The 14,929-nt window shown below is 36.9% G+C and overlaps 1 protein-coding gene across 1 annotated transcript; it reads left to right on the top strand.

Annotated features, from left to right (window-relative positions):
* The first annotated feature begins 27 nt into the window (after positions 1–27).
* On the top strand, positions 28–8,637 carry LOC113675352 (hormone-sensitive lipase). Its single transcript, XM_089209237.1, has 8 exons — positions 28–278; positions 1,352–2,087; positions 2,752–2,991; positions 3,713–3,892; positions 4,346–4,465; positions 5,560–5,746; positions 6,321–7,285; positions 7,579–8,637. The coding sequence occupies exons 2-8, from the start codon at positions 1,533–1,535 to the stop codon at positions 7,810–7,812; spliced, it is 2,481 nt and encodes an 826-aa protein (XP_089065363.1). The 5' UTR covers positions 28–278; positions 1,352–1,532; the 3' UTR covers positions 7,813–8,637.
* Positions 8,638–14,929: the final 6,292 nt, after the last annotated feature.

Below are 14,929 nucleotides of genomic sequence, written 5' to 3'. Positions count from 1 at the left end.
TCACAATGCCGGGAGGAGAGAGCATCTTATCAGATCATCTCGACAGGGGAAATGCGAGTGTAGCTTGGGGTGAGAAACACTCCTAGACCGTCGTATCCTCTATCAACACCTCGTTCTTACCGGCCATGACTGTGCGAGAGGCGAACCATATCCAACTTGGAAAGTAAGAGTGTGGTGTACGGAGAAGCATGAGATGAATTCTCGTCATCAAATCCTGTTTTTTAATCCTCTACTTTATCGACATCATATGCTTTGCCTAGTTCTTTAATCACAAGAAGGTGAGTAAAGCATATTTCCATTTAAATGGCCTCTTTATCAAAGTCATAACTCGAGTGCTTTTTCTTCAGGAAGTCCTCAACTCGTTCAAAAATCAAACCAAAAGATTCTCTCAGTCACTGATTAAGTCAGTTTACAGGGGATCATTTCGAAGTGAAGCATTTAGTTTGCGAGTATTACTAGTGGTGCGGAGACGAAAGAGAGCCACACCTTAGAGAGCTGGTTTCCTCAGATATTCAGAAGCAGGGAGTTTGAGATGCCACGACGGCGACCCCTGGAAAAACCTCGCTTGAAAATGCATTTACATTTCTTTGAGAAATTTTGATAGTGGCTGGATTTCTCAAATGGCCCCAGATCTCCTGTGAAGCATATCATGTGATCGAATGTAACGTTGAGGTCAAAGTAAAGTCAAGTGAGTAATTTATCATCATGGCACCTGTTTTCAGATTGCGCAAATTTATGATGTCACGTTAATTATTAGCATGGGATGGATTGAAACCATTTCCTCAGGCTGTCAATTTTTTAGGAAATGTTCCAAGGTTGGAAATGTACGTTGACAATTTTTTGTGCATTGAAAGTACTATTTCCAAGCTACTGTATCGCTCATTTAATATCTTATTTCTCTTAGTTTGTTCGCATTCGTGGTTTCCTGAATGCCCATTTCTACGCATTTGTGTATTCAATTTATCCTGCTCTTCTCCTGTGACACTTTTCATTTAAAAAATTTCCCAAGGGCTCTATGATAGAGGTGCTTTATTTTTTAAGTTTTGCACTCTATGGAGAAATCACTTGTTTAGGATTAGCAACATCAACATAAACAAAAGCACCCTTCGGTTCTAATCTGTTGTTCTTATCCTCTTGTCCAGTCCAAAGTCCCACAATTTCGTCACGTGTGTGAGTCTGAATAGACCCCGTAATTTTGTTCCACCTCAAAGGGAGAACACTAAATAGAGCTGTACCGTGATATTTTTCTTACGCAAAGAAAATTTGATGAAACTTTGTTTTTAGGAGCGTAAGTTACGCGGAAGATAATCCCAACAAAGTGATAATGTTTCGGTTTTCTTGCATTATTTAGGCGTCCTAACTAAAAACATGCCTCCCGTTGCGGTGAATTATTTCAGCTGTCTGCAATATTCCCTTGCTAAGTGGCTTGTAGGGAGATTTTGCCAACGCAAAGGACATTGACGAAAACTGGAGGCTTAGCAAGATTAGCGACTGTCGTTTTAATCGAGTTTGGTTAGTGTTGGGGTTTCAAAATGGCGGACACAAACGAGGCTCTGGAGAAAATTGACTTAGGTGACTACGATTTTTTACCTCTTCTCTTTCGACACTTAAAACGAATCCTTGCAGAAAATACAGATTATTTTGAACAATACATAAGTAAGGAAGTCTATAAAAAGCTCTACAATGGTTTTAAACTGATGCTATCAACCATTGATTCTTTGGAAGAAGGAGCAACTTTGCTGGCGAAGACAGCACCCTTATTCGACTACAGTAACGACATCAAGGGAAATGGCTACAGGAGTTTACTTAGACTTGTCGAACATTGCCTTCATTCTGTTACAGAACTATCTGCCTATTGCCAAACTCATCGAGATAGATTTTATTTTCGATCTCATCACTATAGCTTGGAAGTCGAAGCTTTCGCCAATGTTTTTCAAAGGACGAGCGAATTGTTGCACTTTGCCAAGATCGTGGTAGAGGACAGTGTGCCAGACAACTTATTTCCAGAGAACTTTGACTCTAAAGTCATGTTGGAAGTTGAGAAGTTGGATAGGGAGTGCTTTTATGGTAGAACGTTGGGTTTTCAGGTGAATATTTACGAGTGATCTTTAATAAATATTTGGGTTCGCTTATCTTTAGTTCACTTAACTTAAAGTGGTATTACCAATGATTCGTTTATCAATAAATTTAAAACCGTAATGAATGCTTGACAAATTCGAACGTCAAGACGATTTTCTTGTCTGATAATAAATTGAAACTTTCAATTTGAATCATTATCTCTCTTAAGCATTATTTGTCTTGTTTTGTTTTTATTATTAATATTATCATCTCTTGTTTTTATTCTGCTCTCCCTCAAAAATAGAAAAATGGAAGGAATTATTTACCAAACAGCAGATTCAAAAATATTGAAATAAGACCTGATACAGTAAATGATATTGATAAGATAATTCTGCCTGTATTCCACGTATATTTATAATATATTTCGGGTGAATAATAAATTTCTGGACTTATATTTAACATGAAAACTGGGAGTTGCCTAGAAATTCTATTTAAGCTACTTGAGCCACAATATCATTAACTTTTCAAAACAAACCTAATTTTGTATCTGGTACATTCGATATATTCAGTTTCCACTCAGCAAATCATGATTGTTTTTAGCTTTTGTATCAAGAAAACTGATTTTACTACTTAGAAAATAGGTTCTTAAAATGTTTTACTTTAAAAATGAAATGCTCTAATATTCATCATCAGTTTTCTAGTGGTATGCGGCATTTCTTACAAGTTGTCTGTGTGGCAATGGCATCATTTGCCGAGGGTTATCATCGTCACAAGCAGAGCAGCATGGCATGTGCTACAGTATCTTTCTTAAACAGTGGGAAATACACTGTGAATCCTGAGATGAGAGCTAAGATGATTGTAGATGTGACACAGAAAACTAACATGGAATTCTGTAAAGCCTTTTGGAGTTTGACCGAAGGTTATGGACTTCAGGTACTTCCTGCAGCAGAATGCTTTCCTCTTACTCAATTAACAATTGGTTCATATGTCAGTGTGCATTCATCAAGATGTGAAGCACACAGGAAGTTTGGAGAGCATGAAAGAAGCATAAGAGTTGCTCGAGGTATAGCCAAGAGCAACTCTAGCTTCTTGAGTGCTCTCCAAACTTCCCAAGTGCTTCATATCTTGATGAATTCACAGCTGACGTATGAACCAATTGTTTTGTAACATTTTCAACCTGATGAAAAAATTTTTTTCTCGAGGGACTTGTTTGCTGACATCATGAGCATACACATTAGGAATATGAAGCACACTCGCACAATTGAATTTGATTACACAAATTTACTAGCTATGTTGTAATACTATTTTAAAAATGGGGATATTGTCAATTGTGAGAGGAAAAAGTAGAGTCTGGCAGCAGTCTTACTGGTCAGTAAACACTACATTTTCCTTATTCTGATGGTTTTGTCTCAACTGTGGATATCATGCTAATTTATTCTCAGACTATTGTCAATTTTCCCCAAAATCTTGAGTTAGTTGGAGTCAACTGTAACAGAGTCAAAGCTGTGCTTTTTGAAGAACCACTTGATGCCTAGATGCTCTCCTTTTATGGTGTATTTTTATGACATTTTATAAAACCAATAAAGTAGGTATGGGAATTGTTTGAATCTACAAACTGCCACTTTTATAACCAGAATGTTTTGTTGCACTTCAGCATGTGCCACTGCTTGTTTGTTCTGCAATGAAAGTGAACAGGGTGTTCTTTATTCCTCCGGAGCCATTTGAACTTCAAATGTTGACTGGGGAGTCTGTGAGTATTGCTCCACCCTGTTCTTGGTCTGGTCTGGCTCCAGTTCAAGTACGACTGTTGTCGTATGAATGGAGAGAAGGGCAGGTATGAGCTGATATGTCATTTACTGTTGAAAATTTCAAATAGCCAGGGTCAGAGGTTCATAAAAATTTTCAACCCCTTGAAAGTGACTAGCATCTAATTTATCCTCACAACAGCACCCCTGAATCACACATTTATTTAAATAAGTCATGAGAATGAAGGAAATAATCATTAACAAAAGAAGCTCTTGATTGTTGAACAGATTCTTCTCATCAGCACCTAAGGAAGTGTATGAAGAACAGTGTGGAGAAAATGCATACTGATGTTAGGGTGTAAAGGGTTAAGAAATATAACATCAAGAAAATAGAATAAAATGACAAAAGAATATTCTCAACTTTTGAATAAAAAATACCTCAGTAAATTGAAATAGAGAAGGATAATTATTCACATTCTAATGTGTAATGCACACATTGTAATGCACACATTAATGTCTCATTGGCTTATTCTGTGCTTCAGAGTAAAGATGGAAGTGACAATGTTTCACACCATGGCCGACCACCAAAGCCCAAAAGTGATGGCTTGATACTCCATGTACATGGTGGAGGGTTTGTCGCCCAGTCATCAAAATCACATGAGGTATGAAATGATGCATGTATGTGAGAGTGACCACCTCTAATATCAGTCGAGCTGGTAAACATATGTATTGGTTGCAACATGATTTCAAGTGCGATTTGGTGTTGATAAGCATGAGTAAAGTTTTTAAAGAAAAATATATTAGTGCTTATTTTACACCAAATTGCATGAAAAAATCATGTTGTTACTTGTTAATGATTTACATGAAAAACAGATCACTGAAAGCTAAAATGGACAAAATTTTGGAAGCCCACATACAGTGTTTTTGTTTTTTGAGCTGTTTTTGAGCTGCAGTGGCGAAAGAAAACCTATTTAAAACGCCAGCCATTGTTTTGCTCAAAAATTTTCAAATTTTGGTGTGACATCCAAGGCTCACATTTGATTGGCTGTCTGTAAGTTTCTTTGATTATTGACCGATCAGAATGTCTGATTTGTTACTTCCTTTGCACTGAATTAACCCTCTTCTGCACTGAATTAACTCTCTTCTGCACTGAATTAACTCTCTTCTGCACTGAATTACCTGAAAACAGCATTTATCTTAACCAATCAGAACTGAGAAATTTTTCCATGTATATTATTAAAGGTGAAACATCTATCAATTGGACACTCTCTATTAGATCAAACGACCCTTAGGAGTGACTAACATCTAATTTCTCCTTACAATATCACCCCTAAATCACACATTGAGGTCATGAGGATATGAAAAGGGATCAGCAACTAGAGAACCTCTTGATTGTTCAACAAATTCTTGTTGACAGCATCCTGGGAAATGTATAAAGAACAGTATGGGGAACATGCTTACTGATGATAGGGTGTAATGGGTTAACAAGGAAGTAAGCTGTTTTCACAGTTAAAGCTTTCTCTTTTGTTTCCATTATTAATGTACCGGTATTTATGCAGATCAAGATATTTGTAGTGCTCAGAATTTTTGTACAATATTATTATCAGTAGTTATTCTATATGCCAAGGAGACTTTTTGGTGAAAGCTTTTAATGTATAAATATTCTTCTATTTCTTTATATTTTACAAAGCATGTTATATTTACAATATTTTTACAAGGAAATTGCAAATCCAAGCTCACTTTATATTTTTTTCAGATGTACCTTCGTACTTGGGCATGTGAACTTGGTGTGCCCATCCTATCAATAGACTATTCGTTGGCACCAGAAGCTCCTTTTCCACGAGCCTTTGAAGAATGTTTCTTTGTGTATGCTTGGTGTTTGAATAACTTCCATCAGCTGGGTACTACTGGAAAGTGTATCTGCCTAGCTGGAGATTCAGCAGGTTAGATACCACTTTTGATGTCAGTCAATATTGTTGTTAATTTTTATCAATGCTATGAGTCTTATCATCAGCCCTCTTTTATACTCTCGCAACCCTTATAAGCACTTTCCAGCCATCATGGTCTGGTGCCAATCATTCCAGCTCTCCCCCTTTTGTGGCAAGTCTTCTTTTACTAACATTTCAGGGCCAACTTTGCCCTCCAGCACACTTTTAAATTTTTGAGCTGTTACGAAATCTCACTTATAAATGCCAATGGCCTGAAAATTGAAGTTCTTTAAATTCCACCTTGCTCTTTCCTCTTCCAAAATTGCATCATGACCATTGCTTATCGTTTGGCAAAAAATCGTGCAGCCACTGAATTGCCAGTTAAGCAACTGTGGTGGAGACACCAGGTCTCAACTACCAATAACTGTGCTTAAAAAAATAAAAATGTGGGAAAAAATATCAAGAAGAAAAAGTAAGCCATCAAGTTAGCAGTCATGGACAATTGAATTTAACATTGTTTAACCACATGACAAGGTCACATCAGGACCTGGCACTCACCCATCTAATCTTTCTGCATAATTATTTTTAGGGGGCAATTTGTGCGTGTCATTAAGCATGCGTGCATCAGAGGTTGGCATCCGTGCACCAGACTCCATCCTAGCTGCCTATGCACCATTCAATGTACAGTGGGTACCCTCTCCTTCCCGTCTGCTGAGCCTCATGGACCCACTGCTTCCTACAGGGTTGCTAGGTGCTTGCTTGGCTGCCTACTCAGGTATGGGGAAGTCACCCTTTGATGACTGCACCACAAATTCAATAAAATCTTTAACAGGTGAAACAAGCCAGCCAGTGAGTGTCGTGAAAAGGAGAAAGACAAACTCTCTCTTGAGATTGCTACGAGTTGGCTCAAAGGAGTCTAAATTTGCAAAGAGTGGTAGCCACTCTGAAGCCCTTTCACCATCAGGGCCAGAGAGTTTCCATAGTTGTTTGAGCTCACCGCAGTTTGAAGAGGCAGAGACTGTCAACAATATGGCAAGCCCCAGCACTGAGACAGCCGTTGGTTATCACTGCACTAGTGTGGTGCATTCATCAGGGGAACATTCAGAGGAAGGTGTCTCGGACCAAGAAAAGGACTCTGAAATTAGTAGCCCTTCATCTGGGCATTCCCACTTCCGAAGACATTCCCAAGACACCATACCCAGTAGACCCACAAGTCCTCAGAGAAGCAAACATGGCGGAGGAGACGAGATGGAACATATAGGAGTGCACTACCATAGGGACATTGAAGAGTGCCACTTAGTGAACGTGGTAGAGTCTCCAGAGAGCCCTAGTGGAGAGCTTTTTTTGTTTCCTCTTGAAATGCCTCAAGAGGAGCCCTATGAAGATGTGGGTACATCACCAGATGAGGACGAGGAGGTGGGACATGATGACCAGTCTCATTCAAGGACCCAGTCTATGTCCCAAGTGCATATTCCTATTGCCAGGAACCCGTATATGTCTCCACTTCTGGCATCTGATGAAATGTTGAAGAGTTTACCACCAATTGATCTTGTGGTAAGTTTGCTTTCCTGTGATTGGTAGCCCAAGCTCGCACAACGAGCCTACGTGTATATGCAAATATGTTTACGTTGCGCAATGGACGAAATGTAAGGATCTGTATGTTGACGAACGTTCGCACTCACAACTGAAAACTCTGAACTAGATTTGAATGAAACAAAGTTACCTCTCTTAAGTGGTTGTTCCTTAGTATTGTATGAGTTTTTTTCTGGGCTGATTTAGAGCCGTTTAGCTCCGTTTTAGTTCATCTGCTTCATCCTTTATATTATCCTCTGTATGTTCACCTTTAGGCTTGCACATTGGACCCCATACTGGACGATTCAGTTGAATTTGCTCGCCGGCTACGTTCCCTCGGGAAAGACGTGGAACTGTACATCCTAGAGGATTTACCCCACGGATTTCTGAGCTTCCATCTTGCCAGCCAGGAGGCGAGAGAAGGAAATGACCTGTGCATTGTATGCTTGAAGAGAACATTATCAGGGAAAAGAAATGTGGGAAACGTGGAGAAAGCTCCTGTGTACTGAGAGCTTGGTACATTGTTACGCTCTCATGAGCGTAACATGCAGGAGTCTTGGACAACGGCATGTTCTGTTACTTTCTGTTACCAGCTATAGACAATTTAATTCGAATGATTATGTACGCTGTCACGAAAATGTTGCGTTACCATCGCACAATCTCATTTTGTTTCACAAGCTATTCAGGACTATACTATCATGTTTATTCTGAAATAACAGATCGAATGGATTCGCACTTTGCCGCAAATACTGTCACGTAATTGGTGCGTTTTCCGTCACGCCCTCCCATTTTCTGTTACTAGCCATAGACAATCTGATAAGAATTGGAATTATTTCGTGATTGTCACGTAACGCTGTCATGAAAATGTTGCGTTACCCAATTTGAATGTTCTTAAAAGATTTAACCTCGATACCTCGATAGCTCAATAGCCTTGCAATTTCTACAAACCTCGCAGGCGAGGAAGATAAATATTTCTGTCAGTTTTATATCCAAAGTAGAGCATATCAAGAATATTTTGGTGTATTTGTTGCATTTTGAAATGAAGATAATATTGCATTCCTCTCCAACATTTCAGGGAGAGGGTAACTGATATTTGAGCTTGGGTGAATGGAAATTTTGTTGGGGTATAACTGTGGAAAACATGCGATATCCAGTCACATCGCTTATTTAATATAAATGCGAAATTTAGTTGATGAAATTTATTTGTTACAGGCAGTAAAATTCTACTCTTCAAATTAAGAATGTAAATGAATTACTAGAAATAATGTGCTGGATCAAAGGTTGACAAAAATGTAAAGTTAGTATAGGATATTAAAATTGAGACATTGACCACGTTGAAGAATTGTCAGATGCAATGTGAGTTGGTTTTTTTTTTTTTTCGACAAAACAGTTCCTTTTATGTCGCGAATAAGTCGCTACTATCTGGTAAAGTTGTTTTACGATTTAGCTTCAAAAATTGTTATTTGTGTTTTCTCTTCAGATTCAATTGCTAGAATTATACTTGATTTTGAATAAGGTTTGGATGCGTCAAGTTTCAGTGGTAAACTTGTTCCCAGGGTCTCTCTTTGAGGAAGGGGAATGCAAGACTAGAACTAGGCGTTGCAGCTGCAAAGATAAGCGATGGAAGTGATATAAAGCAATGCAAAGCACACGAGAGGTAAGTCATCCAAGGGCACGAGACCTCGTCCCGCACGTGTCTTCGCCTTCGTTGTGACCTCTCCAAACGCACTTATTTTCTTTTATTTTTCAAAGTTCTTGCCGATTATATTTTTAGCAAGTTTCACGTCATTTTATTTTTACAATTCAAAACTGGATGTTGTAAAAATAGAGCCGAATAATATATGAAAACCTTAGAGAAATCAAAATTTCAACTGGCAGGAAATATCGCTGTTAACGTTACACCATCCTCGTCCCTAGGGTTTTTTCCGCAAATTTGAATTTCCATATGGAATCTTCCAGTCATTTGCATTTTATGGTTCCTCGTGGTCTTAGCAATTTCACTTCTCAGTGAAAAGCTGACTGCAAAAACTCATCAAACGGTCAAGTCTGACGTCCAAGGCTTACCTGAAGATTTAAAGACAGACTCGCACCACACAACAAAGCTTTCCACAAATGAAAGAACTTGTTGCGAGAATTAGGTAAGTACCGATTGTAAGCTGTTGTTCAGCGCGCTTTATGAAGTCTAGAATTTCGAGATTAACGGTGGAAGTATTTCAAACAAGTTCTTGACACTCAAGTAATTCCACGCCGCGAGATATGTCTTTTGGATTAGGTTTCTAGGGCAATTTCATCAACCACCCGAGCATAGAAGAGGTTTTGGAGAAGAAGGAAAGAAGAAGGAAATGTTTCTCGCGATAGTCAGTTCAAATTGAGTCAAAACTTGTAAAATAGTCGAATGAAGATGCATCCAATAGTCGTTTCAGATTTCTGAAATAACGTGGATGTAAGGCAGAAACCTTGAGAGTTTTGTTTTTCAGTGTGGGTAGTTTTTCTGATTTAGTTAATGATTGATAAATTTAAGTCTCAACTTATATCAAATTCTTTCCCTAATTAGTCGGATGCAGCTTTCTAATAATAGATCCACTTGAAGATGGAATAAATGTGAAACATGGGAGTGAATGTAGAGGAAACGAAGGGAAAGAAATTATGGCAAGGTAAGCTTTACTACTTAGTTCGTTGAAAATAGGTCTATGATGTGTACATCATGCGTTTGCTAGGTGGCTAGATCGCATCGGCTATTAAGATTTGCTGCGTTTCATTAGCCCTTAAACTGTCCTGATTTATCTGTTCGATCAAAAGCTACTTGTGATCGGAAAAAATTGATCTTATTGTGTCGTTCAGAACTCTTGGACACATGTTCAATGTTCCCTAAAGGTGATTGACAACAGAGCAAAAGACGAATGTCTTCTGGGTCGGAAATCTAAATTGAGATATTTCCTCTATCTAATCCCAATATTGCTTTAATTTTGCTACTTGCATTTCCTCTTGCATTTCAATATTTTAGACATATATACCTCTTGATTAACATTTAAGATTCCAATTTTGTATTTTTGATCTTTGCCTTCTGTTGCTCACGATCGGGTTCAAACTGATTTATTGAATTCGTTGTCACACAACAGGGACTACGAATACAGTGATTTTATCAGTCAATTTTTGGGGCTAGTAAGATTCTTTTCGTAGCAGACAGTTTAATTAATTCAGAGACATTCAATTCAGCTAGAAGATATTTTCTCAAACCCAACTTTACGCGAAATAAATGGTGTTTATTTGGCGGATGAGTTGAGTTTTCGAGCTTGGTTTTGAAATTCAGAGATGAGTACCAATAGAGAATTCTACACGTTGACTGATCTATTTTGACAATGATAAATCATGCTGATTCAACGATGGCTAAAGAGTTACCTTATATTAGGAAATGTTTAAAAAAGTGTTCTTAAACAAGACTCAGTCTTAAAAATACGTTCGTTAAACAAATTGGAGACCAAACACTAGACCCTCTCTTGCGCTTCCTGTGTGTTAAAATTGTTTTGAGCTGGAATTGAAAATCAGGCAGCGAATTCTAGAATTTCTTTTCTCTTTCGACAGAAAAAAGAAATTGCTATCGTTGTATTCCTAGATCGTCGTGTCGTTTAATATGGCAATGTTTTTCGTGTCACACGATCAAAGAAAAGAAAATAAAAAAGGTGAAAACCATGGTACGTTTTGTTTAGCACCTTAGTTTCCTACTCAACCTCCGCTGATACTAACAATATTGCGGATAAAAGGCCAAAATCATTACTCTTGAATAAAATAAATTTCGTGGCGGTGAGTGGGAGGTGCAAATGCATATTCAGTCTGTCAAAGGAATTTGCAAAACAACAAACAGAACAATATTTTTCCTCAAAAAGGTTCATGAAATCTTTCAAGGCTTTTCAAAAAACTGAAGACGATAAGGGGTGTAGCTTTATCACTGATTTCAGTATGTCTGTCATGTATTTTACTTTAGTTTACAGGGAAATAATCCTTTGATGCCAAGTGCAAATTTGCATCGTAATTTATGTTAGTCTTTTTATTTTGTTTTTTAGTATATTTACACAGAGGCGTCGCGATCGACAAGAAGAAGTAAGGGAAACCGGGCGAGGAGCCCATTACTCAATGGACTCTTGACCGGGCCTATCATGATCATCTCATTGGATCCGTTTTAAATTTAAGGTAGATGACATTATTTTCATCTCGCGACCATTTGTTTTTTTTTTGGCAAGGAATCAAAGGCTGATTATCAAATTTGAAATTCATTTAGCTCACAAAACAAGTTATACTTTGCGGGTTTATTCAAGGTTTTTCAAGAAGCACAATACGGAGTACAATTCAATTTATTTTCTCAAATCTATAGCTAATAAATGTCTAGTAAATTTTGTTTTTAGAGTTATTCTTTGGGCAAAATCCGGTTAGACGTTTTCAATTTTCCCGCCAAAAAACTTAGAAAAATATGGGCGCTCAAAATACGCATGTGCCAAATTGTTTTTTGAAATTATAGTCTCTGTAAGTAACATCTGTTCAAATGTATTGAATTTTCCCGCCAAAAGACTTAGAAAAAATATGTGCGCTCAAAATACGCATGCGCCGTTTTTTTTTTAATTATTGTATTGTACTATACGCAGCAATAAAAGTCCTATTAAACATGTGTTGTTTTTTGTCTTATCTTAGTTTCCAACAACTTTTTTATTCTCAAGTAAAAATAAAGTGCACAATAAATCCGCTTCTTGTTGTACTTCTTTTATTTATAATAACTGATAAGATAATTTAAAAGGTATTTAGAAAAATTTTCTTCTCTATATACTAAGACTTTTGGCGGGAAAATTTGGAGGAATTTGCACAGCGTTTCCCCTGACAACTTTTTCGACAGAAATTATAAAAAAGACCCCCCACAAATGGTAATGGTTAGATTTCAAATGTTCCGCTAACTTAAACCTTTGCATCACCTCGCACAATTTTTTAACGTGATGTCTAGGCCTTTTTTTTTTTTTTTTTTTTTCAATTCTTGACAATCAGCACTCGATTTCAAAATTCAAATCAAGGTTTTCAATGCACAAAGTGATGCACAAGTTTCAACAATACAGATGAATTGGCAAGTAAAAGGAACAGTCGAAACTTTATCAATGGTTGTGTTTTGAAGTCTACGAAGTACAAATAACTATATATTTTTTGTTACGTGTGTTCAATTTTTCTTGTGCTAATTTGTTTTTTCTTACCATTTCATCCAGTGGAGTTGCTAGCCTGTGGTGTTTGGTTAATTACAATTAAGCAAGAGAATTTTCTCCGATATATTGAAATATTACTTCCTATTATGTCCAATCTTGATGGTTTATTTTGTAACTTTTCAACAATAACAGTCTTTTTTGCCCCGATACGTGTTCTCTTGACTCGTGTAAAAACCCAAGTGTAACAGGCTTTAAAAATAAATATCTGGTTCGTCAGAGAGATGTTTGTGGTTCTAAATTGCACGCGGAGATTTTTAACGCGGTACGTAGAAGTCAAATCTTGTAGACCACTGAAAAATCATTTAATCTATTATCACTTTCTTTATGAACTACAGGCATCTTATGGGTGTCAAAACATGCTCTGAAAAAAAGACGGAAACATACTACCCGAGTCATACGCGCTCGTAAACTTTCAATTTTTTCCTTCTCTTGATATTATCGATAAGTATTTTAGTATTTTTAAAGATTTTTATCTTTCGCAAAACAGCCAATTGTTCTTGTTCCTGACAAACTTTTTACAATACAAAGAGACAGTGAAAAAAATTTAGTAATGTACACATCATTGATTTGACCCTACGCCATTTCAAAATTCAAATTTTTTTTAAATCAAAAATTTTCTTATTACCATATCAAGCTCCATCATTATAAGTTTGCCTGTTTTTTCCAATGCCGACTCTTTTCAGCATTATCACAATTCATTTCGACTGCAATTATGAGTAAAATTTGAGGAAAAATTTAGCCAAAACTAGAGAATTTATTTTTTGACTACATGCATGGAAAATGTATTTCACAAATGCCTGTTGTTCAAACCATTTCGTATTTTTTTCTCTCGTTATAATGATTTGCTGTATTTCACTACTTTTTGGTGTCATTACTCTCTCTTGTAAAACAGCCAGTTTTCCTAGTTATTTTTTCACTAATCTATAAGCATCAAAATGTTCATTTTTTGATACAGATGAAAAAGGCACAGAAAATTGCTTGTTGTGAAGTCCTTTTGACTGGTACAGCTAAGGAAATTTGATGACAAACGCAGACTATTACTTCCACAGATTTATACTGATTCCTTGAGAATGATACATAAACGAATGCCTACTGAAAAAGACACTGGCGATTTTTTTCGGACATATAACGTTAATGTTACATTAGTTTCGTATAATACCTGATGTTTTGCGAGTAAATAATATTTTCAATCAAAGTTAAGGGGTATAAACAACAGAAATCACGTTTGTAATTTTTTTCTGGAGATGTTTTTTCCGTTTTATTCATCTCATATTTCCAAAATTCGTAATTTCAATAGCAGAAACACCAAATCAAAATACTTCAATAATTTTTTTAGACATAAAAAGTTTGTTTTTCATATCAGAGTCTGAAAAACTTGTGTCGTGTTTAGTTTAAAATTTTTAACTTTCCACTTAAAACTGAGAAACATTTTTTCCGTACTGAGGTCCACGAGATTTACATGCTAAATTTTCAAGTTGAGATTTTACATTGCCGGCAGCTTTTCTTTACGCCACGACAATAAGTGTAACTTATGTTGGTGTTTTAGAGAGCGCCTTCCTCGTTTTTCCGACATCTCATTAAATGAACCAGATATTTATTTTTCAGGAAATTTACTTTATTAATTAAAGGGTAATATAGGAGAAAGGTCCTCCATCATTCAGGGATTTAATGTTTTGATTAGAATTAAACACGCCTCAATTTGTAAACATACAGAGAGTAAACTCCGATAAAATTCTCATCAAGTTATGAATTATTTCAATCATGGAGAACCCTTCAGAACGGTCTTAAGTTGAACTCAAGGTGTATATCAGATGAACGTGGAACTAATCTAAGGTGGCTTTATGGTATAATCAAGATTTAAGACTTCGGTTTTGCTTTAACTCGCTCAGCTATTGGTCCATCGCGCCATCCTCTCAACCAATCAGACGCAAAACAAAAACCAATCACGATGTGGTCGTCCGCGTTTTCCCGCACTTTTTGCACTTTGCCTCGTTTTACTTTGAATTCTCATTGGTTAATGATGAAGCGAATCATCGTCTTTAATGAACGTTTTGATTACTTAAGTTTCGTTTTTTTCCAACACTCAACTGAAAACTCCTCAATTTTCAACCCAGGATGGTGTCATGTCTGATTGTTCGGGGGAGAGTGGTCGGTGAAAAGTAGTTATCGAAATTAACAGCGATTGTATTCAGTCGTCATCAGCAACAAACGAAGAGCTGTTTGTCTGTCGAGTGACACTAGTCTAGACGGCAAAAACTTGTTGGTCAGTTTTTCAGTACTGTGATGTTTTCAGCTGTTAGACTTTAAAACGTTAGTGTCCTCGGCGGCTCAGAATCGTTAGAGTCTTCTTCGCAAGTCTTTTTGTCATTTCAGTTGTAAATTTCTCATC

The sequence above is a fragment of the Pocillopora damicornis genome, chromosome 6 (assembly GCF_964200805.1).
Source record: "Pocillopora damicornis chromosome 6, jaPocDami1.2, whole genome shotgun sequence".
Classification (NCBI taxonomy): Eukaryota; Metazoa; Cnidaria; class Anthozoa; order Scleractinia; family Pocilloporidae; genus Pocillopora; species Pocillopora damicornis.
Note: the sequence above shows the minus strand (reverse complement) of the source record. Positions and strands in the feature narration are given on the sequence as shown.